General features: G+C 37.4%; 1 protein-coding gene across 1 annotated transcript; it reads left to right on the forward strand.

The window, feature by feature from the left end:
* Positions 1–2595: 2595 nt before the first annotated feature.
* pde9ac (phosphodiesterase 9ac) lies at positions 2596–12305 on the forward strand. The gene is made up of 19 exons (XM_084126564.1): positions 2596–2759; positions 4221–4291; positions 4428–4505; positions 4599–4642; positions 4780–4834; positions 4937–5007; positions 6384–6471; positions 6619–6700; positions 6807–6881; positions 6972–7058; positions 7157–7261; positions 7346–7428; positions 7617–7773; positions 9601–9714; positions 9978–10082; positions 10161–10289; positions 10377–10472; positions 10805–10882; positions 11089–12305. Exons 1-18 carry the CDS (start codon positions 2691–2693, stop codon positions 10853–10855), a joined length of 1560 nt encoding a protein of 519 aa, XP_083982690.1. The 5' UTR covers positions 2596–2690; the 3' UTR covers positions 10856–10882; positions 11089–12305.
* Positions 12306–24802: the final 12497 nt, after the last annotated feature.

Genomic DNA, 24802 nt, shown 5'->3' on the forward strand with positions numbered 1-24802 from the left:
CTGAGATACAGTAGCTGTCTGGTTAAGGATGATGTTATTAATATCTGAGTTATATTCTATTAACTTCACCAAAGCTCTTAACTGATTTATTTAATTTTTTGACATTAGATTTGCTTTATCTTACACTCGAGGGTTAGCAGTTCTAGCACTCTTCTTTTGCTTATGTACGCTAGTACTTGACTTGGTGAAAAGTGTTGTGTGTAAGTGGTGATTATGCAGAATGGTGCAATCAAAAGGCTCATGGGAACATTTTGGAGTAGATACTCTAATCAGACCAGAAAAAGAAAAAAATCAGAATGTCTGATTTTAAATGCAGTAGGATTAAAAAAATATTTAACCTTTTCTATAGTTAGTAAAGAATATTGTGAAATCATGTGCTTAAAACCAACAGGACTGACTTCAACATTATCAGGCAGCCGGCCTTTGGAGGAAAAATGCTTCACTCTGCTCAATTATTAGTCGTTCGTCATGTTTTGTGTGGATTTTGAGTCAGTACAGTGTGGTTTTGTTTTTCTCAGATAATTTGAATCCTTCGAGAAGACTTTCCAGCAGTTCCAAAAACAGAGAGCGGGTGAAACATTAAGGATGCTGAAAAGCAAAAGGAGAAGATGAAAGGACCCTAATGGAGGAGTTTTCCATATTCCAGCCCAGATCTTCCCCGGACACACATCCATAAACTGAACAACCGTAAAGCCTTTTATTATTAGGATAATGCCTTCCCCTTAGATCCTTTATTATTGAAATATGACTGGACTCCTCTCCTTTGTCCCATGATTAGCAGAGAGCCCATGCATTTCTGATTACCTGAGGTGTGATTTTCTTTCTCACCTAGTTGCGTAAGCTTTTAAATGTATGCCTTTTTGCGCAGGTCCCTTTTAACCTGCCTTTTGTAAAAAGTTAGACATGAACTAACCCTAACCATAGGCCAAATGGTTTAGAAAAGCAATTTTGATTTCTTATCAACCACATTAGCCCTATCCAGTCTCCTGTTCTGATCAAAATCGTGCCCTTTTGTCAGCAGTAAAACAGCCCCTCTGGGCGGCCCAGGCTGCTAATCTGTTTCCGCTGTGGAGTGTAGTCAACGGCACATGAGACGTTGGAAGCTTTTCTGGCCCCTCGGGGATGAGATCAAAGAGCAAGGAGGCTGAGAACAGGTTTGCGCTTGTCTCTACTGTTCACACTTCCATCCCTAGTTTGTCAGGGCTGTTAATGATCCAGCCACACATGCCAACAACGTCACTTCTTCATTGCAAACCTGACCGAGCCAGAAATTTTCATTGTGTTATGCGTGTTAAAAATGTCTGTCTTTAAGTGTTTCAAGTGATTACATACATGCCCTTTGTCCTTTCCTCAGCTGACCAGAACATATGTTGCTCTGAGTGGACACAGGAGGCTGTAAGGCACATTACGATGACAGAAATGTCATTGTGTTCACCACCAGTTACGTCTGCACATTCTCGATTTTATAGTAATTGCTACAGCTTGACCTCAAAGATCTTAGTTTTCTATACGCGTTTCTAATTTTTTTTCCACTAAAGACTCATGCATCTCATCATGTTCAAGCGTTAAAGCTGGATTTTACACAATGGGCCATCATCAGACGTAAATATAGACTTTGGGGTGGGCTGCTAAATTAAGCGAGATGGACAATGAATGGACTAAATTAAATGATTACAACAGACATCAAGGGGGTTGGGCACTTTTTCGCCGTAGTAACTGTTCCCCCTGACAACGGTGAGAGTGACAATTATATTCAGGTCCTTCAATGCCCACAGGTTTCTCTTGCTCACTTGCTGTATTTGGCTCCATTGAGCACCTGGGACGTCTGGGAACGCGGGGAGAAGCGGGAGCTGCTGACGGCGCACAGGCAAGACTGCTATTTTCTGACTCAAACATTCTATCTGCAATGCTATACGAATAGAACATTTCATTACATACAGATGTTGCATGGTCAGAAATAAACGTGGCCTGCCGTACTTCAAGAAAGTTTCCAAGAAAGTCTCAGGTGACACTATGTCTGTTTGCCATGATAATTGAGGTGCAGAGTAAATTTAAAGTTGCATTTATGCACTGATGTGCACTATAAAGTGTGTTCTGTGAACTTGACAGGATTGTATTGAATTTTTACTTTTAGTTAAAGAAACCGATGTGCATTTATGAGAATATTCAAATGAAAAATATCTTTATTTACTCTTTATTTTTAAAGAATAAAAAAATAATTTTTATTTTATTTTTGTCCAAACAACATTGGACCCCATTGACTCATTGTCTGAATAAAAAAAAAATGTTTTATTCAGAATTTTCTTTTAAGATTAGTTTTGTCCAAACAATATTGGACCCCATTGACTCATTGAATGAATAAAACAAAAAATGTTTTTTAATTGTTTGATGCTTGGTTAAGCAAAGTGTCACACTGCTTTTTGACCCTGTAGCTCCTCACTAGAGGAGGGTCTTGAGGAACACAATATGAAGGGTTAACTGATGCTTCGATCACTGTTTATTTGTTTGGTTGAAAGTACTAGACTAAAGGGTTTAAGACTTAAAAGACTCTACTGTAGATGTGAAAGTCATTCTTTATATGTTTATTTGCAGAGGACATTTCACTGTGGAACTTTTGAGAGCTGGTCTTGGTGGTTCTGCTCCTGGTAAGGGTACCCGGACAGGTGGATCTCACAGTTCATTCAGTCAGCATGGGGTCTGGCTCCTCCTACTACACTTCCAAAACCATCTATTTGGATGTAGATGGCAAAGTGCAGAAGGTGAGTGTCTTCAGTGTTTTAAGGAACTCATGTTTATCTGAATTTAAACTCAAGGATGTAAGTTAGTGGTTGTCATGAGATTATGGATTACTACTGGTGGCTGACCAACATGGGGTTTTCACTGACAACAGTAATACCAATATAGTGTTGACTATTCAGTGTTACTGAAATTTAATTCAATGAAATGTACACACAATTACTACAATTAAATGAACACTTATTTTATAAAATATTTACTAAATATTTAGTGAAAAAATACAGAAAAGAAAAATTGCTCGAAAAGGCCAAATGGGCCTGGCTGGTGTATCGGTCTGTCTCTAATATCTGTCTCTAAAATGCTGACTCTAAACCTTTAAACAAGATGTTTAGCAGTTTATCGTGGTACTAGTTCATCTGTCAAGAGGAGTGCTGGGAGATCAGTGTGCACAGGTTAAAAATAAAGCTGAAGAGCTGTTCCGCAGGTGTGACTGACATTGCATGCTGTTGTGACACTTTGTTTTCTCCTGTTGTTTCCAAGAGAATGGCTGAAGTGCTGTTAATGGTTGTGTTTAAGTCCAATTTACAGAGTGTTATTCTACATATGAAACTCACAGATGCTCAATCATACTCTGAAGTACTCACATTATTATCCATGATTGATGAAAAATGTTTTACATATTCTAGAAACTCATTAAGATTATTTTTGTCACAAAATGCAGGTTTGTACAGTATGAAATTCTTTTATTACATATAAGACCACTTATTTCAAATTTTTTGTAACATTATAAATGTCTTTCTTTATTGACACTTTTGATCAATTTAATGTGTCCTTTCTGAATAAAAATATTAATTTCTTTAAATAAAAGTCTTACTGACCCCAAACTGTTGAACGGTAGTGTGTAAATTCTAACATATATTTTAAATATAATTTGTTTATTTCAAATTATAACTCTCATAATTTGTGTAACCCCAGAGGAACATTTCATTTGGATTTGGATTTGGAGTTCTGAATGAAGTTTGACAAAAAAAAAAGACAAATGAGATGGCATTATGATTATGTGGATAGCAAAGTTGAAGCATATGATGTTTGATTATATATTATAGGCTCTGACTTTTTATTGCAAACTGGTGTCTTTGCAAATCTGAGTAAAGTGTTAAGAGTAAAACTCTAGAGGAGATGCATGTCAGATTACTAGGATGTTTTTGGCAATGAAAGAACCAGAGAAAGAGGAGACTTACACCAAAGTCTCAATTTAATGTCATGCTGCCTATAAGATTTTTTTCTTTCCAGTGGGATGACACCACAGTTTTATTTTAAAGTTCTTTGCTTTAAAATCCCACAACATTTTCAATGACATTTCACAATTTTTATTACAGGATACATATTAGAGTTGGGTTGCAGTGTTTCTCATTGTAGTACAGGTAGTATGACGACAAATACAGACATAATATTGCTAACACACCCTTATTTGTCCCTCATAGGTGCTTTTCAGTCGTCACTGCAGCCCATGTGATATCAAAGAACTGCTGTGTTCCTCCTCCAACATCCCTAGGTCTGTATATCACTGATATCACCACTAATCAAAACCTGCATTGGTTGAGAATGAAGTTCTCTGTAGTGGACAACATGTTCAGTGGTTAACATCATAAATCCATCTAATTTCACTTTTTATTTTCTTCTATCTGTAGGAACACTGCTATAATGATTGTGAACCCTGAAGGTGCTTTCGTGTCTATTGATCCCACAATGCCCACCAACACCCCCAAGTAAAATGCAGCCTGGCCCTTGTTGTTTGTATAAGCAGTTATGATAATTTTCAGTTTGATCTGTCAGTTAATGAGCCCATTTTGTCCTTTTAGCTCCCTGTACAAAGTCATTCCTTTGTCTACCGGCCAGCTGGGAGGTAACGTGCATCATTTTTCACTGTTTGTCACAGTGTTTGACTCTTACTCATATCCTAGATCTACATTCACTCATTATATTGTTTCGAGTCAAGATTTGTTCTGCCCTGATTTATAGCCTGTGTATTTAACTCCACAGAAAAGGAAGATATGTTTCAGAATGTGATCTCCCAGATAGCAGAGCAGTTCAGCAGGTAACGGACATGTTTGTTTTCCCATGGACTGGAGATGAAACTCTATTACCGGAATGTTTCTGTACTAAAACCAGCCAAAAAATTTTGTTCTTCTCTCTGCAGAGCATTCAGGATTAACGAACTGAAAACGGAAGTGACCAACAGACTGGCTATGCTGGAGAAGAGAGTAGAATGTATGTAATGACAGTGTTACGGTTTGCTGTTTATCTTTTTTTTTTATCTGATTTTATTGTTGCTCAGATTTAGAGTTAAGTCTGGAACACACTACATGACTTTTAACATCTAAACAGATTTTAAAACACTAAGGGCCAGATTTACTAAGAGCTTGCGCCAGCGCAAACCCTCTTTTGGCGTTAAAAAACTAGAACTTATTATTTGTTATTACTTGTTATTTTTGCGGCTGACCTTATTGCATATGGATTTGTAGGAGTTTCCCTTTCAGATGCAAAATTTATGGGAGGAGAGTATTTAAATGAATCATGCAAGGTGATTTACTAAGGTTTGCGCTAGTCAATTTACTGGTATTTGCACCATTATTTACCACCCCCAAAAAAACATGTCTTAAACCAGACGCTAATTTGCGCTGCTCTTGGTAGATTGCATTGGTCATTATGGAAATGATCCGGCTGTATCTGTGTTCTTTAATTTGCGTGTCGCCAGTAGATCATGCACAGAACTTTCCACTCCCACCGGCACTATTTTGGAATTGTGTTCTCATGCTAATTTGCTCATGCTAATTTCAGGGAGAGCAGCAATAACCCCCTTTGGGTAAACAGAACAGAACCAACATGAATGTATTGCAGATATCATGAATTAATTTTAATGTACAACATAATTCGAGAATTTTAGTCTGATTCAGGGGGAATCAGAATGCCAAATCCTGACTGACGAGAGGAGGAGCTGGGGATGGAGGAGGGAATTAGCTCCTGAGAAACACGATAGCTGTTGATAATACTGAAGGAGCTTGTGTATACAGTGATAGATGTTGTATTCCTATAGGTAGACGTGGATCAGCTGTGAGTCAGCTGATGCGAGTTGACTAACGTGACCTGCCAGAACTGATGCTACGCTTAATATAGATGCCTCATTAGCGGCTGTTTCTTTGGGCAGCTATATGTAAGCCGTCCGCCATATTGGAACAGTCAAAGCCATTCCGTGAATATTCGAGGGCAAATTGGCTGAGCGTCTGCAACCACAGTTAGATGCATGTATGAATATCTATATCTGCAATAGACTTCAGCAGATGATTTTGCTAAAGTAACAATACAACAAGACGAAGGCGAATTTAAATCTCTGCGGTTTCATAACCACAAGCTGTGCAATGTTGTGGCATCATTGATTCTTACTGTGAGTGACAACATGCTGGCCGTTCCAAGAAATGGTCGAATGTGGCATACGTATACATATCTACAGTATGATAAAAACACCCAGAACACCCTAGCAACTGCATAGCAATGCAAAAAAAAAAACAGCTTCACTACAAACAATCAGAATACCATAGCAACACAATTAAAAAACACTCTTCCTATTATTTTGATTTTCTATACAGTGGAGGGTTTGAAGGTCGTGGAGATTGAAAGGTGCAAAAACGACCTGAAGAAACTGAGAGATGAGATGACATCCAGAGCAGGAGGAAGGTAAATGAAAGAAAACATTTTCCAAAGAAAATCAAAGCAAGCGTGACAATCTATCTGCTTATCCATCTAGAGCCGCCATCATGCGGCTGTTTTCAAAAGTAGAAACATAAATGTATCTAAATGACTAATCCACCACTCTCCTTTTAGAGTGAATTGTCCATGCAAATACAATTTCTTAGACGATGGAATGAAATTAACTCCTAGACGTGACGTCCCCAGCTACCCAAAGGTGCTTTAAAGTTTTATGACGTGCTTTGATTGAATAATGGGCCCTGCGGGAGAGCATTTTGTCTTTCTCTATGTGAATTAATCCCTATTAGTCTTGATTTCCTCAGTACACGCTTTCTCAGGAGACCATTGAAGCGCTGAAGAAACCAACCTTTGATGTTTGGCACTGGGAGCACAATGAAGTAAGTCTAACTTGGTGAGATATACAGTGCATTTAGAGATGAAATGAAGCATGCATGCTCTTTTTTCATGGTTTACCGTTTATTCATCAGATGCTGAGCTGCCTGGAGTACATGTACCATGACTTAGGCCTTGTGAAGGAGTTTAATATGAACCCGATTACTCTCAAACGCTGGCTGGTAAGAAAATTAGTATAATTGTAGAAATTAAAATTATTTCCGCAGAATTTTCCAGTTTAACAGCTCTGATGTTCCCCAAACTTTTTATATGTTCTCAGCTGGGCATTCAGGAAAATTACCGTAGCAACCCGTTCCATAATTTCCGCCATTGTTTCTGCGTGAGTCAGATGATGTATGGCATGATCCACCTCTGCAACCTCCAGGTGAGAATGTTACATAAGTAGCAATTAGTACAGCAATTACTGTGGAAGAGTAAAAGTGGAAACCTGTGTGTGTGTGGCCCACAGGAAAAGCTGACACTGACAGATCTGGGCATTTTAATGACTGCTGCCGTGTGTCACGACTTAGACCACCCTGGATACAACAACACGTAAGATCTTTGCTTCTGTATAATTAAGCTCTCGAGTCAGTTCTCATAAAAAACATACAGGTGTACCCAGGTATTTGCCTGCATGTTCGTGATGACAATTTTACAGTCCTATATCTGTGCTGTTTATCTGAGTAACCATTTCACATGACATATGAAGAGATAATCTAGCGCATTAATTTATTATGCAGGTATCAAATCAATGCTCGCACTGAGTTGGCAGTGCGCTACAATGACATCTCGCCTCTAGAGAATCACCATTGTGCTGTGGCCTTCCAGATACTCTCATTGCCGGAGTGTAACATATTTGCCAACGTGGACCCAGAGGCCTTTAAACAGATCCGACAGGTATAAATATCAGCTCACATTTAAGGAATCTAAGGGTCAGTTCACACAGAACGCATTTTTGCATTTAAAAATGTGAGACAGGGCAGTGAAATGAAGAGAGAAAAAAGTCTCAAGATTATTTTTTATTTAAAAAGAGGAACCTCTTTTAACTTGAGCTTTGTGTTTTTAGAACACCGGAAGATTAGTGCTGTCACGACATCAGGTTTTTACTACGTGATTTTCGTAGTAAAAACAATTTGCAATAATGACATAATCGCAAAATTGAAAGAACATTTTGAAAAAAGAAAAATAAATAATATTATCGGTCAAATTCATCTTTAAAGGGACATTGTGTAGGAATTTCTCCCATCTAGTGGTGAAATTGTATTTTGCATTCAAACGAATAGTGCTCTCCAGCGCCTTGCTTTTTCAAATGCGTGTTGCATCTACGGTAGCCGTTACGTACCATAAAGCTATGACAGGATGTCTTCTAATAGCACTTCATCGAGTTCTACTGTCTGTCTATATAATAAAGTAACGTTACACAACCAAGCAATGAAAAAAAGCTTGTAAGACCGTAACATTGACTTACCTGTCGAGAAGAAAGCAGGCAACTTCAGCGTCTCTTTTGAAAGCTTTCTCCTGCATTAGCTCTTTCCACCTGGAAAAAGCTATCCCGACATTAACCCTTGTTTTTTGTAATCTCCGGTCACGTTTCGTTTTTACGGTCTACTTTGGACTTTTTCGACGACGAGGACTCCTTATCCGGTGACTAATAACCGTACGGTGCAGTCTTTTAAACTTGCCGCGGCAGTGACAACCGCCTCTCACTGCCTCTCACTGCTCTGCTCCTCCGTTTCTGCTGGTTTCAGTCACGTCGCGTCACGCTGGCTCTGAACGAAAACGCGTTGTGAAAACGCGTTGGCCTAGTACTTTTTGTCCCTCTCTGCTATTATAGTTTTTCAAGATGGCGGAACTACATGGAAGCCTCCGTGGACCTACCCGTCCCATGTATGTAAAGATAATAAATTCTTCGTTTACGAGGATAAGTCAGATCATTGGCAGAGGTATTTGTACACCATTGAGGACATATTTGAGAATAAAAATATTGATTTTAGATAATAAAATACCTAAAAAACTACACACTGTCCCTTTAACTTTGTCTATTTTGTTTTTTCTCTTTTTTGGCCAATGATTCGCACTCAAAATAGTGTAGGGAGGTGGAAATAATTGTAACCAAAACTGTACATAAGTGTACAAAAATAACTTCCTGCTGATCTGTACTTCCTGCAGAAGACTGGGGTGTCTTGCATCCCGTCTTTTTTACAGAATCCAAAAAACTCCCATACTGGCGAGCTAACTTTTTCCGGGCGGCTAGAGTGTCTCGCTTTCCTCTCATATCCTCCAACATGATTTTGTGTGGCAGTAGCAGCTATACTGTGTTGTTGTTTTCTTTTTTAAATGTTATGATGGTATCATATTGTTAAGGTGCACTACTGCCATCTACTATGATAGATTGTCAACCAGATAGTTACTGCCGTGGATTATCGTATGTGTAGTATTAACACAATATCAAAATATATATTTTTAAATATCATTGTTATCGTCAATATCGATATATTGCGACACCTCTACGCTAATTGTGCAAAAGACGTAAGCACAACCATCAAAGACGACTGTCTAGCACCTGTTAAAAGCACATAGAAAAAACAATGGAAAAGCATTGGAACACAAAAACACATTCTGCGTGAATGGCCCCAAGGTCATTGTTTTGCAGTAAACATTCTTATATTTTAAAGGAATTTCTATATATGTATATGTGTTTATTATATGACAATGTATTGGCAGGCTATCATCACACTGATTTTGGCCACGGATATGGCCAGGCATGGTGAGATTCTGGACTCGTTCAAGCTCAAAGTGGACAGCTTTGACTTCACCAATGAGGAGCATGTGACTTGTGTATGTACCGTACACCCTCCCTGCCAAAAACACATCTTAAACCAGTCTATGATGGTTTGCTGGTCGGTTTAAGAGGGGTTTGGGGCACATTTTTGCTGTTTAGACTTTAGAGACCTGCTTGTCGAAAAGTTACACCAGCATAACGACTGGCTAGACCTGCTAAGACCAGTAGAAAAATGTGTTTTTCAGCAGGGATTTGGCATGAATTTGACTAGTTAAGTTTGACAAGTAAAGTAAATATTTGTTGTTTGTCACGTGTTCAGCTGAAGATGGTCCTTATCAAATGTTGTGACATTTCCAATGAAGTCAGGCCTACAGAGGTGGCAGAGCCGTGGGTGGATTGTCTGCTGGAGGAATACTTCATGCAGGTTTGCTGACTCTCCAACTTGTGTTGTAATTGCTCTACAGTGACGTGGGTTTGTTTATGCTGTCTTGTCTTTGTTCAGAGTGATAGAGAGAAATCTGAGGGGCTTCCTGTGGCAGCCTTCATGGACAGAGAAAAAGTCACCAAGCCCACAGCCCAGATTGGCTTCATTAAGTTTGTCCTCATCCCCATGTTTGAAACTGTCATGAAGGTGAGTGAAATAAGTCATCTTTGTTGTTCATTCAAATGTTACTTTTACTTTTTACACCATTTACTCACCCTCATATTTTCCTCTCAGCTGTTCCCTCAGATTGAAGAGATTATGGTGCAGCCTCTCAGAGACTCGCGGGACCACTATGAGGAGCTGAAGCAAATTGATGACGCCATGACCGAGGTAAATGCTCCTCAGCTCATGGTCATAGTTTGTCATTTATTGTATGTAATGCAAATGTCATTTATTCCTTATACTCCAGTCTCCATAGTCACTTGACCCTGTGTGTGTGTGTGTGTGTGTGTGTGTGTGTGTGTGTGTGTGTGTGTGTGTGTGTGTGTGTGTGTGTGTGTGTGTGTGTGTGTGTGTGTGTATATGTGTGTGTGTGTGTGTGTGTGTGTGTACATTTATATAATATATCTGTATATTATAAATATACATGCAAATGTATGTAACTATCTGAGATCATAGAGTCCCATCTTGCTAACATAAAGGTGTGTTTTTTGTTAAATGAGGCACAGAAGAAAAAAACAGAAAATATGTCATTAGGAGGGAAGAAGAAATAAGCACTTCTGCGATTGTAATGATACTGTGTAAGTATTTAATATAGTTTTGATGTATTTGACTTGATACATTATATACTGAGTACGGTGTTTTGTCCTTTCCAAAAGCCATTCATTTTACTATTATGCGCTTGAAGTTTTTCCCTTTACTTGCATCTTACTGGTATTTTCTTAATCTGTACTTTTTATAGTGGCACTTGATGCTATGTTTGATGTGTTTTCTTGTGTAATTTCAGGAGACCCGTGTCCGTCTGCACTGTGTGGACAGAGTTCCGGTGTGAGGATCTGTGAGACACTGGGCTGGTGTTGACGACGGCTGGTTTGAATCCACTGAATCTAAAAGGTCACCTGATCGACTCATGAAATCACGAGTCGCTTCCTCTTACCAACAGGCTACTAGACCAGTCTGATTCTTTCTTTTTGGCATCAATCAGTTAAAAAGCCTTTTCGGCTGATATGGGCATAGATTCATCACTTCAGTTTTGATCTTGTTTGGTTGGTTTTTTGTTCTATTTACAGTGTTCAACAACAAAAACATGCATTTCTATTGCATGTACGTAGTATGTAGTCATCTGAACGTTTTGTGGTCCCAAAGCAAGATAACAGATTACAGCATGACGTATAACCATATAGTGCCTTTTAAAAATGTTTTGATGATTATTAAAGGTCAGCATAATATGATGCTGTTCCTTTATCAACTATTTCTCTCCTGAGTTCCTTTTAGAACATATCAGTTCACATTTTAGGCGGTTTTGTGGTGAGCACAATACCACTGTAAACCACAATATCAGATTTTAAGGATACCCGAGAACTCCTTTTGCAGTGTTTTGGTTGAGTTTCCAAACTAGATGTGTTTTGCATTGTTTATTTGGTTATTGAGGTTTGAAATCAATGCATTTCCACTAGAACATCCGGATAAATGATAGGATTAAACAGAAAATGTTATCATAATTTGCTTAAAGGGATAGTTCGCCCAAAAATGATATTTAAGCCATGATTTACTCACCCTCAAGCCGTTCGAGATGCATATTTCAATCTTTTTTCAGACGAACACATTTTCAGTTATTTTAGAAAATGTCTTAGATCTTTCAGTGGTTATAATGTGAAGCAATGGGGTCCAGCAGATTCAAGTCGCAAAATGTGCATGCATCCTTCACAAAAATAATCCATCCGGCTCCAGGGGGATAAACGAAGGCCTTCTGAGGGTAATCCGTGCAGTTTTGTCGTAAAAATATACATATTTAAAACTTTATAAACGAAAATAACTGGCTTCCGGTGGCGGTCGGCGCGCGTTCATGGAGATGAATGACGTCGTGACGTAGAGCGAACGTAGAGTTTTGTTTTGCTCTGCTCTCTGGCTGCCCTGTCACGCTCGGTCTACGTCACGACGCTTCCTGCGTTACGTCCTACGTCATAAGCCAGCAACCATCTCTGTGAACGCGCACCGACCGCCACCGGAAGCCAGTTATTTTCATTTATAAAGTTTTAAATATGTATATTTTTACGACAAAACCGCACGGATTACCCTCAGAAGGCCTTCGTTTATCCCCCTGGAGCCAGATGGATTATTTTTGTGAAGGATTCTAAAATAACTGAAAATGTGTTCGTCTGAAAAAAGATTGACATATGCATCTCGAACGGCTTGAGGGTGAGTAAATCATGGCTTAAATATCATTTTTGGGCGAACTATCCCTTTAATGTCATAACTACAGAACACAAAATAAGATGTTTTGAAAAATGCCTCAGAAAATGGGGTCTAGTGTTTTTTTTGGACCCTATTGACTTTTATTGCATGGACAAAAATAGTTGAAACCTTTTTCAAAATGTCTTCTTTTGTGTTCTGCAGAAGAAAAATGTCATACAGATTTGGGACGACATGAGGGGGAGTAAATTGCAGAAGTCATACCTTCTAACCACACTCAGTATTTCTACCCTGTGGCCCCATGTTCTCACCGTTCTCTGTATCCTATTTACTCTGGTTTGCTTCTAATACTTCCTCAAAATAAGACAATAAAGTCTGTGGGAGTTCTGCCTCCTGGCTGTTCTTTTCTCCTTTTATCAATGTGGTAATAAAAACTCTCACCAGGAGGTCACATGTGTTTGCTATTATGACAAGGTTAGGCCTGTACGCATCATATCATTCATATGTTTTGCTGTCAGTGTTTGGCGTCTTCCTCTATAGATCAGCAAATTTTGATTGATGAAGATCACGGCACATTTCCTTCGCTAAGGGCTGCGTAACTTGTTGAAACAGGACTGGGGTGCAAAAGTGTGTCATTGCAACCTATCAATTAAAGCGGATTTTAAGAGGTGAATGGAAAGTGGTATGTAAATAGGCTTGGTTTTGAGTCACGTGACCCAAAACGTAGGGCTAAAGCACATGCACAAATTACATAGCGCTGTTCGTCTGTCATTGTTCCTGGTGCACAGACTGGAACATGTACGTCTGAACCTGTTCTTAAAGTCACGCTTTTTCCATCCTGGCTGGAGACGCTGGATATGTTTGTGCCTTCGGCTTGTTTTCATGATAAATGGCATCATTTGATTTGAATTTCTTCCTCCTGTTGCCTCTATTAGTTAATGAGCCTCAATTTAAGCTTTCAGATATCCATCTGCTGGCATGTCTTGCTTTGTCTCCACTCGACTGTGACATATTGAGTTCACAGATTATCAAAGCCTGTTTCATCACCCACTTCAGAGAATTATTTGAATCAAAACAACGCTCATTCTGATTCCAATGCATCCAGACACACCCTCGCTTTTAGCTAGATGCGAGATATATATACTTTGATTGTATTTTTTAACTGCTCTTGAGTGGAAGAGGTGTTCTTTATGTCTCTGAAGTGTTTCAAAAAGTCCCAACATTACTTTTATCCTTCCCATACTAATTAAGAATCAACAAATGGGGTCTAAAATAATCTCAAGTTGTTTTGTACCCAGAAGGCACAGACTGACCTATTAAGATGTGGTTTTTTTGTGTTCTGACACTTTCAGGTTCTGTGTCGCCTGTGCTTTACTGACTGGTCACAGGGTGGCAATATTTCTGTAAAGAGCTCTTTTGTGCTTTCCACTCTGATGACTAAAAGAAGAGCAATTAGTTGACAAAAGAAAAATTCTCAAGAGTGGAAACTGAAAACGATAAAGAAAGTCACACCCAGACATATAAAAGCCTGTTTTTTGGTCATATAACAAACCTACCTGTACTTCGTTGGTATTGTAGAATTTGACACCATTTTCTACATGATCACTTTGAACTTTTTACTATCTTTGTATATTTTCAACATTTTAATTTACACCTGAAATGTACACTTCCTCAAAAGTATGAAGCATTACAGCTGTTTTCAGCGTTGATGATAATAAGAAATGTTTCTTGAGCACCAAATCAGCATATTAGAATGATTTCTGAAGGATCATGTGACACTGAAAACTGGAGTAATGATGCTGGAAATTCAGTTTTGCCATCACAGATATAAATTACTTTTTAACTATATTAAAATAGAAAACGGTTATTTTAAATTGTACTGTTTTTACTGTAGCCTTGGTAAGCAAAATAAATGTCTTTTTAAAAAACATTAAACCATCTCCAAACTTGTGAATGATAGTGTACATTATTTAAACAATTCTTGGAACATGTTTGTAAATGTTGAAGAGAAATATATTTTGGTGACTTGTGAACATCAATTGTGGTTTTCTAGAGAAAACAAGCACAATTGAAACCAGCACACATTATCTGTGTGAAGAACAGCCCCCTGGGTAATTTGACTGGAGTAAAATTCTCTCTGTACTCCTTATCTGTATAATTTATCAGTTCAGCGTCAAACTTGAAGCCATGTTTGTCAGTGAAAGCGTTTTGGAGATAAGTTCCCTGGAACGTTTTTCCAAAACAGATTAAATCTGCTTTGTGGCACTGCGGTCGATTTGGTGTAAACTGTAAAGTCAAATTAAAAGTGATTTGGATTCTCTTTAAAGGGCCACACTGTTGTGCTTTCCTTTATTGTCATTAGTTTACAAAACTCTCTTGCTAATTAGGGGTATTTCCACCAATGAATCCCATTTGAAGTTTTATGTTTTTCAGGATAGTGTGACAACAACTATGTGTCATATTTCAAAAAGTTAATTTAAATGGAATCATTTTATGTCAAAAAGTTTATTTGTCACATGTGCAACAACTCAGATATGTATGTATGTATGTATATTGCTATAAACTAGCAATAAATCAAAATAAAATATAATTGCATACATTAGCAAAAGTAAAAGATTTAAAAACTAAACGTGGTATGTCTATTTGTAATTTAGAAGCATAACTCAGTAATGGACAGCAGTGGAGCTTTAATGACATTCCTCATCCAGACTCTATTAAACTTCAAAGCTGCAGAACTCTTCCCTCTTACTGTATTTCCTCTCCAGATACTATCTTTCTCTAAACACATATGTCTCCACCGGTCTGCGTCTCCTCTCTGTGTTTTCTTAGAGGGGCCCAGAGCTAAGGGTCAGTGTTTGGGCTGTCAGAGGCCTCTCCTTTGGAGGGGTGTCTAGATTTCAGTTCACCACAGATGCATGAATCATTTTCCTTTAGTGGAAGAAACAGTGCAGAGCAGAATGTTTAATTTCCTTTGTTCACAAACTTTTTCACCATCTTGAGACCCACCAAAAGCTTTGTACTGAAATAGAATGTGGAAAATGCATTTATTCTCTTTTAGTTAACTTTTATTTTTTATTTTTAATGCAGTAAAGATTCATTAACATGATGGAACTTGCAGTAAGTGAGTCATATGATGATTCAGTGAGTGCCATTCAGTGAAGTGTTTGTCAGACTGATTCAAACCATTAACTCGGAAAGAGTTCAGTGACAGTAAGTTGAACTGTTTTGACGGATTCTGTCAGTTAATTCGGGCTTTGTCGGAAGGAGTCATCAGACTTATTCAAACCGGTAAGTTTGTGAGGATAATTCGTTAAAAGAACCGGCTCATAAGAGTCATTTGTTTGTGAGTTGGATGGGACCCACTTATTCCCTAAAACCCGCTAAAAAATGGCTGTTCACATTAATACCTTTTTATTCGCCTTGAACTAATGCAATGACATGGAACTAGCAGCCTGAATCACATGCTGATTCATAAACTCTCCCTGCAGATTCGGTAAGTTCGTTCAGTGAAGGATTCATGGAAAGGATTCAACAGGCTGATTCCTGAGTTTGTGAGTCGTTTGTAAGGATTCATTTAAAAACCTGCTAATTTGGGTCGGACTACTTGTTTCCACATGACTCACATCTTAAAAGCCACTGTTCTAAACTGTTAATAACTATGTTAATATATAATTGTGTTGTCTAATAGAAATGTATTAAAGATAAGAATATCAGAAGGCAAAATGAGAATTCTCTTCCTGTGAGGTCTGCACGGCTTCAGGGGCATTCCTTAGATAAAGTCGAAGCGCAATCTCCTCGACAGACAGCTTTTACAGGACACCTCACACTTTCCAGACAGGGAACACCTGTAGTGCTCATCGGGTCATTTGCAGTCTAAACGGTGAAGCGTTCAGGATAGGCTAGCCTACTACAAAAACCAACTGTCCGTTTGTGAACCAGACGGAAATCATGGGACAGGATCTGTGGATATCTCAAGATTCATCAACAACCCGACGGTTAAATCCGGATAATATGTGGCGATAAATATTTTGTTTAAAAAAAAGAGAGAAAAAAACAATATGCCTCAGGGCCAAGGAGATGGAACAGACAAGCTAGTTTCCTTGAAAAGTCTGGAGGACTCCTCACAGGATCGACCCATAAGCCTCCCTTTGCATGAGATCATACTGCTCATAACATCACAAATTACACTGTGTCCATAATTTATGCCCGAGGAATCAGGCATAGCAGCCACACATGCCTCGGTCATGATTTAGGAGAGCAAAGTTTATATTTTGGCAACAATGTCCTTGGAGAATTGCCTTATCTCAGCATTTGACTGCTACATTTTTCACCCATATCAACCTCGGCTGTTCTGTATTTTGAAGATGTTACTGTTTGAAGTGACTTCAGTAGACTATTCATCAGCATATTCAAAACAACTGGGTCAAGCTGATTTGGGATGAATTTGAAATCTTAGTATCATCTTAAAAACAATTGCAACAATGAATGGTGTGTTTCTCAAGACAGCATTGTAGTCTCTGACTAGTCTTTATTCTTTTCCCCTACATTATACTGTGATGAAACATTTATTTAGCTTGCACGTGTCCCACAAGAGTTCATAACTTTTTATGTACAAGGTTCCAAAGGTTTTATTTGTCTGCTACCATGGACACTTTAATTGGTGGTTCTTTAAATAAACCAAAAAATAAAGGCTTCAATGGTTATTTTGCACCAGAAAAAACCAACAACCAACCATGTACTTCTGTTGAAATGGACTTTCTTGTTTTTATATGAATCTAAAAATAGTATTTACTTTTAAAATATTTCTCTGACATAATAATCAAAACCCACCCAGTAGAGATGTTATTGAAGGTTTATCCCTGAAAATTGGCTAACTTATTTTGATGAGTTGTGTAAAAGCACAGCCTATGTTGTCGTAAATTATTGATAGTATTTTTTTTTTTTCAACAGTGTACAGTGTACCCTTGTTTGGGTCAGTTTGAACCCAAAAGCACATTGGAAATAAATAAAATAACTAATAGGCCTACTATATATTCTATTAAATTCCTATTCTAGGAAAGCCAATTTGATTTTTAAATCTTAAGTGTGATTTTGCTAATATTTGTGTTTAACATGCCTTGGGACCCCAAACAAAACTTGAGGGTTAAAAAAGTAAAAGAAAACCTCAAGTTGTCTGGGAAAGATTGGGCCAGATGTGTTTACCTCTCCCTATTCTGCATTTATCTCCAGAAGGCATCTTGATTGCAGTTTGGCAGCAGATCAACAGCTGTATGTTGGCTTCGCTTTAAGACGGCACATAGGACTGCGATTATCCACGCCTACTCTGAACATAGTGCTGATTTTTAACCCTAACTCTCTTTACTGATGTGCTAAAGAAGTCCTCCCAAGATCCATTGCATCGGAACACACACAGGTTTTTAATCAGCACATTGTTATCACCTGGGCTTCAGTTTGTTCTTTATTGCTTGGTAATAAAAAATAAGTGTGGAAACAAAGAGGGTTGAGGGTTGCAGAGTATAATCACCCACTGTGAAATAATATAGGTATGGAAAGAATGGGAAAATCTGTGATTTTCCAAAGGAGGATTTGCCAGGATTGTTGCAACCTAACGTGGAAATGCCATACTTTTTCCATCCATTTAATAAAATGCATCTTCTCTTGCCACAAAAAGCCAGGGGTCTTGTGTCTCCAAAGGACTCAACAGCACCTGATCAGGACCCATGATCCTGCAGCACCCAAACCACACCGCTGGAAGAATTTTCCGAGGAATACATGGCAAATTGATGGTTGCAGCAATGACTTCACATGCCGCAGATGACTATTCCTTCAAACTCAGCGGGGAGATCTTATTTATAACCAGAGTGTCAGTAGATATAATCATTTACAGACCAACGTGATAGAGCGCCAGCCAGATGTGTACGCACAGGCCTGCGACATTCAGTTCTGTAATTATGAAAAGACGAAGTCTCACTCATGGTATTGTAAAGACAGGCTTTGAGTGGAGCACCAGCCATTCCATTATGCAGTTTAAATGTGGATATTCTTTCATCTTTCATTTCGATCTGAGCTACTTCTGAGGTTCCTAATGCTTTCCTAGGATGAGTCCAAACATGTTTGTTTGTTTTGTCATCTAAAGACCCTCTTCTTGCTTCCCACACTTTGGGGATTTCCACAAAGAAGACTGTGTGGAAAGACAGTTTCCATTAGGAGAGGAGTTAAATAATCACACTAGCTGCTCAATGCTCTCTCTTCAAACAAGCTTTGGAACGTAACACAGGTTTTGCTGGAACTGTCCCATCTGGAAGCCACTCGTTTGGGTCAAGAGACAAATGAGAGCTGGGGGAGGGGCCTGTCACGTAGGTGAACCTTTGGGGTGTCCAAACAGACTAATAAATTCACCGCTATTTGTTTACCACAAGCGAGTGAATGCATGGTTGTCTTGTATAATGTGTTTAATTAAATTTAATTAAATGTTTAATTTCCAGCTGTTATTGCAAATTGAAAAAATTTAAGTTTTAAAATAAATTATAATAATAATGGTTAATATTTATACTATAAACAAAAATTAATTGATGATTTATATTATATATCAAAAAATATATGCATAACATATAAAGGACATGCTGCTGCAAGAATATATTAAAACTCCTGTATAGCAGGTGGTGCTGGGGAGGAAGAAGGGTAAACAGAAGTGTTTATTATCACGCAGCAGGGCGATCACAGGCTACAGGGTACAAAATATATGGTTACTTGGATTAGGAAGTAGTGTCTGGTTGACTAATGCCACAGACGTTCAAGGGACCAATCAGTTCTCAGAGTTTCATGCCTCAATTACACTGTAAAAAATTTCTAACCCTCCCAAATCAAAAATTTCAAGTGACCAATAACATCTAAATTTTTCAATTGGCCCAAGTGAAATTCTTGTTGCAATAGTCTGTTAACATTGGCTCAATGAGAAATAATACGTCAGACTAATTGAAAAATTTAGATGTTATCGGTCACTTGAAATTTTTGACTTGGGGATGTAATTTTTTTTACAGTGTATATATAAACAAATACTGTTCAAAAGTTTAGGTTCAGTAAGATTGTGTAATGTTTTTGAAAGAAGTATTTACTTTTATTATATATATATATATATATATATATATATATATATATATATATATATATATATATATATATATATATAATAAAAGTAAATACTTCTTTCAAAAACATTACACAATCTTACTGAACCTAAACTTTTGAACAGTATTTGTGAAAAATACTGTATATATATATATATATATATATATATATATATATATATACAGTACAGGTCAAAAGTTTGGAAACATTACGATTTTTTTATATTTTTGAAAGAAGTCTCTAATGCTTATCAAGGCTGCGTTTATTTGATCAAAAATATGATCAAATATCAAAAATATTTCTATTTGAATATACTTTAAAGAATAATTTATTCCTGTGATGCAAAGCTGAATTTTCAGCATCATTACTCCAGTCTTCAGTGTCACATGTGACATCCAGTCTATCACATGATCCTTTAGAAATTATTCAAATATTCTGATTTATTATGAGTGTTGGAAACAGTTCTGCTGCCTAATATATTTGATGAATAAAAGGTTAAAAAGAACTGCATTTATTCAAAATAAAAAAATATTTTCTAATAATATAAATCTTCTTTACTATCACTTTTTATCAATTTAACACATCCTTGCTGAATAAAAGTATTAATTTATTTCAAAAAAAGAAAGAAAAAAAGTTACTGACCCCAAATTACTGACCAGTAGTGTATATTGTTGTTACAAAAGATTTCTATTTTTAAAACATTTGCTTCTTTTTTTTTTTTTTTTTACTTTTTATTCATCAAAGTATCCTAAAAAAAAGTATCACAGGTTATGAAAAAATATTAAGCAGCAGAACTGTTTCCAACTTTGATAATGAATCATCATATTAGAATGATTTCTAAAGGATCATGTGATAGACTGGAGTAATGATCCTGAAAATCACAGAAATAAATGATCATTTAAAGTATAATAAATTGAAAACCAATTATTTTAAATTGTAATAATATATCACAATATTTCATTATTATTATTTTTTTTTTTTCAGTTTAAATATTATAAATGTAAATATAAATATACAGTTATTTAAATCTTTTATGTTGGGGTCCCACTGAAAACTGTGAGATTTAGCTTTAGCTCTTACTTATCCTTAATGCTCCTGAGCTTTGAAACCCAGCAAAAGTCCTTGGGATAGAGTTTCATCTCTGTTTTGAAGGTCTTACACAGTTGTCACGGTTTGCTGAAACAGGGAATGTGACGTGCATGTGCGGTGCAGATGTTGGATTCTTGGTGGAGATGAAAGTGTGGTGGCATTGGATTGGCATTCTGTGCCCACTCAGACCTCCCTGAGCTGTTTACTCACACACCCACACGACGGATCCAATCCTCATTATAGTATCACACAATGAGAGTGGGTCTACAGACATTTCTTATGGATTGAGTCCTGTTCTCCATTTGTGCTTTTACTCCAGGGGGTGAAGTGCTCTCACAGAAGCACACATGTAAGGGGATACCCCCCCCCCCCCCCCCCCCATCCCATCCAGGATCCACAGACCAAAGCTGTGCAGACAGATATTTCCACCATATGCAAGTGACTCAAACCAAGCCAAAATGACTTTTGAATATATAAATCCCTCTTTATGTTGCTCTGAAATAATGATCAAGCTCCAGAATTCAAATCTCATCCATATTGTATGCAGCTTGTGGAATGAGCCGTCATTCAAACATTCTTTTTCCGTTTTTCTGCCAAGTTCTGCAGACGGAGTTCTTGAATCATGTTAATTCGGTGATTTCACACATAATCCACTGAAAAGTTATTCAAAGAACATGATTTATAACCAGGGGACATCTTTTTTATTTATTTTTATTTTTATCTGAAACAGATTTGCTGATGTTTGAAACAGGATGTGTTTTAGAGAGCTGAAGAGCTCAATGTCCTTACTTTCATTATATCTTACCACCATCAGGAAGAGGATTTGAACGCTTAATTATAGAATTAATCAAGTTTAAAACACAATTCAGTGTCACAGTTGTAGTCATTTGCAAACAGGGCTCAACAAGGATGTCCGAAATCTTACTGTTTTAAAGCTTATGGCTCTCAGTATGGCACTTGTTAACCTTAAATCTTCCTGAACCAGTGCAAAATCTCCTTTGTGGTGTAAATCCTCTCTGAGGAATTCTGCATTAGCAATCTTCAGACACATGTTTAATCCAAATACCACAGAAGCATTACATAGGAAAACTTTCTCAGGATATTTTCTTAAGACAAACATTTCTTTGTTGTTGCTTTGAAAGAAGAGGAAATAAGTGGCAGAATGCTTTATTTTTATATTGTTTGCCAAGTTATTGTGTCATTGCAACACCTCATTGTGAATGTTTGGAGGAATTCAGTTTGAATGAATGCACCTGCAGACCTTTCATTCTTCACAGGCTCATTAGACAGAGCACATCCGTTAAGAGGCAATCTGGGGGAAAACATACACGATGTCTTTATGTGAAGGGTTACCTGGTTGTCACCTCATTATGCCTACATGCCTGTATTACATACATGTGTATGTGTGAGCTCTAAATCTTTGAATAGGGATGAATGCACACGGCAGGGGATGATGATTCTAAGATGGCATAGATGACGATTACAATGGAACAAATACAGTGGCTAGACTCGTCGGTGCATGTCCTACTCGTCGTATTTCTGTCATTGCTCTACGTATTGAGACAACAAACCTCACACTCACTCACGATCAAACACACCAAACGCCTGGCACGCAACGGCATTTGATTGGCACAAAATTGGGGAACTATACTTTGAAACTGCAGTTTCTGAAGTTCTACTTCAAGTGAAGCTAACCTTTTGAAAAAGTGAAAAAGTGAGAACTTTATAAACTATAATCACTGGCTTCCGGTACAAACTCAAGCTCCCCTTCTCTTATATTGAAATCCTCTGACATTTCTTTTTTTAAATTCTCATTTTTTTAGACTTCTAATTCGTGACCGGTGTTTTGTTTTGCTCTATCCTCGCGCTTCTGCGTTCATCAATACATCACGTGACTGTTACTGGAAGCCAGTGATTATAGTTCAAAGTTACAAATAAGTATTTTTTCTTACAAAAAAGCATCACTCCGCAGAAGGCCTTTATTAACCCCCTGGAGCCGTATGGATTACTTTTATGATGGATGGATGTGCTTTTTTTGGGCTTCAGTACCATTCACTCCCATTATAAAGCTTGGAAGAGCTAGGATATTTGTTTATATAACTCTGATATGTTTTGCTGAAAGAAGAAAGTCATATATCTAGAATGGCTTGAGGGTGAGTAAATTATGAGATAATTTTCATTATTGGGTGAACTTACTCTTTACTCTAAACATCACAAAAAGATCATAAGTCACGATATTGGAAAAAGAAGCTCTTTACTGAAAAAGCTACATACACAACTGAACTATCACAATGCTAAAAAAAGAGTGAATAAAGGAACAAAAGAAACATCCACCAATTTTAGTGGTATACGACAACAAAAGTTGAACAAGACATATTTTTAATTTTGCTTAGCGGTGCCAATGTACCCAGTGAACAAAGGCCTGTTAGTGAATGTCTTGTTAATGATTTACATATATAAACTGTAACCTTACCACAGGACTCCAAATGACACTTTGTACTACAAAACTTGGAAAGACTGTATAGTAGATGCATGATTTCCTTTCTAAAGAATTTTTTTTTTTTTTTTTTTTACTACGTAAATCAAGATTTTTTTTTTTTTGTCTGGTGGCAGATATAAAGATGTCAGGATAATTCTCATTTAAAATAGCACTATTTTTTTTTTTTTTACAGCCAATGTTGATGCAAACATACAAAACAAAGTGAAGTAACAGCTGGTCAAACGGCAGTGACTAATATCCGTTCTCTCTCTTTTACCTCCTCCAAAGCTGTAAATGCTTTAGTTTAGCCAGTCACAAAAGGACATGTTTACCTGAACTTCACTCCAATACATCACATGTATTGACCAGTGTCCTGACCCAGCTGACAGTGTTTACTCAAGACCACAAGCTGTCTATTTGCTTTCTCCTCCGGTGAAGCTCTCCAGCGCATGTGCCCAGAAGTGATGTGCTCCCTGAGGAGGACACATACTTGGGCCACCCAGCAAGAAACACATCACCTGGAAATAAGAGCTCTGATGAGCCACAGCTGGAGGATCTTCTGATGAAGAGGTAATTCACAGTGTAAAATTGCCACTTCTAGAACCATGAACATTTCCAGGTCTGGTGTATGGAATTCATTACTCTATTAGAGTTCCGCTTCAGATTGTCAGCATCAAATAAAAATTCACCATCTCTCTGGTGACGTATGCAGGAATGCTATATCATCTTGGCCACATAACAACATTTGCACAAAATTGCATATTTTTGTTTAGTGAATAAAAAGTGTTTTTTTCCTCCTCAAGTATATGCTCCATATTCTCACTATATTGTAAATGGGCCATAAAAGCTTGATGTATCAAATATGATACAATATAAACATACAAACTTTTTTGAGATTTTGTATAAAACGTAAACAAACTGTTCTATTTCTGACAATTATTATATATGTAAAGCTTTATAGTAGGCTAGGCTATTAAATACGCTGAAGGTGCTGGAACCCATATTGTGTTTACTTATTTTCTTCTTCTTCTTCCTTATTTTTGTTTGGTGTATGGGCGTAAAAGTGTAGGCCTATGGACGTCAAAGACCGTAAATCACAGAGACCCAAAAATTTAGTGGATGTTCCCAATTGTGCACCCCTAATCAGACTCTAGGTGGTGCTGTAATAAATCCACGAAGTTGAAAATTGGTATGCATCTTATTTGGTGGACGTCCTATATAGACCGATACTTAAAAAAAACAAGGCCACCAGCAGTCAATCAAATTTCAGCAGCTAATAACAGCAAATCTGAATGGCCTACTGTTACAAAAATGTATATTTGTACATTGCGTGAAAATGAATATATGTACCAAATTTAGTTAAAATCGGCCTCAAGGTGGCGCTATAATAAGTTACTTTACATTTGAGCTATTAACTCCGCAATTGTATGACGGAATCAAAATTCTTGTTTCTTCTGAATTTCTTGCTTTAAGCCACAACAATAGCAAATCTAATTTTTATGATTAAACTTTTTTTTTTTTCTTTTTTTTTTTTTTAAACGAACTCGGCCGTTTGTCAGACCTTCACCAAACTTTACACACATCAGCTTTAGACCATGCAGGTAAAAAGCTA

Source organism: Abramis brama, assembly GCF_963993115.1.
Source record: "Abramis brama genome assembly, chromosome: 10".
NCBI classification, from domain to species: domain Eukaryota; kingdom Metazoa; phylum Chordata; class Actinopteri; order Cypriniformes; family Leuciscidae; genus Abramis; species Abramis brama.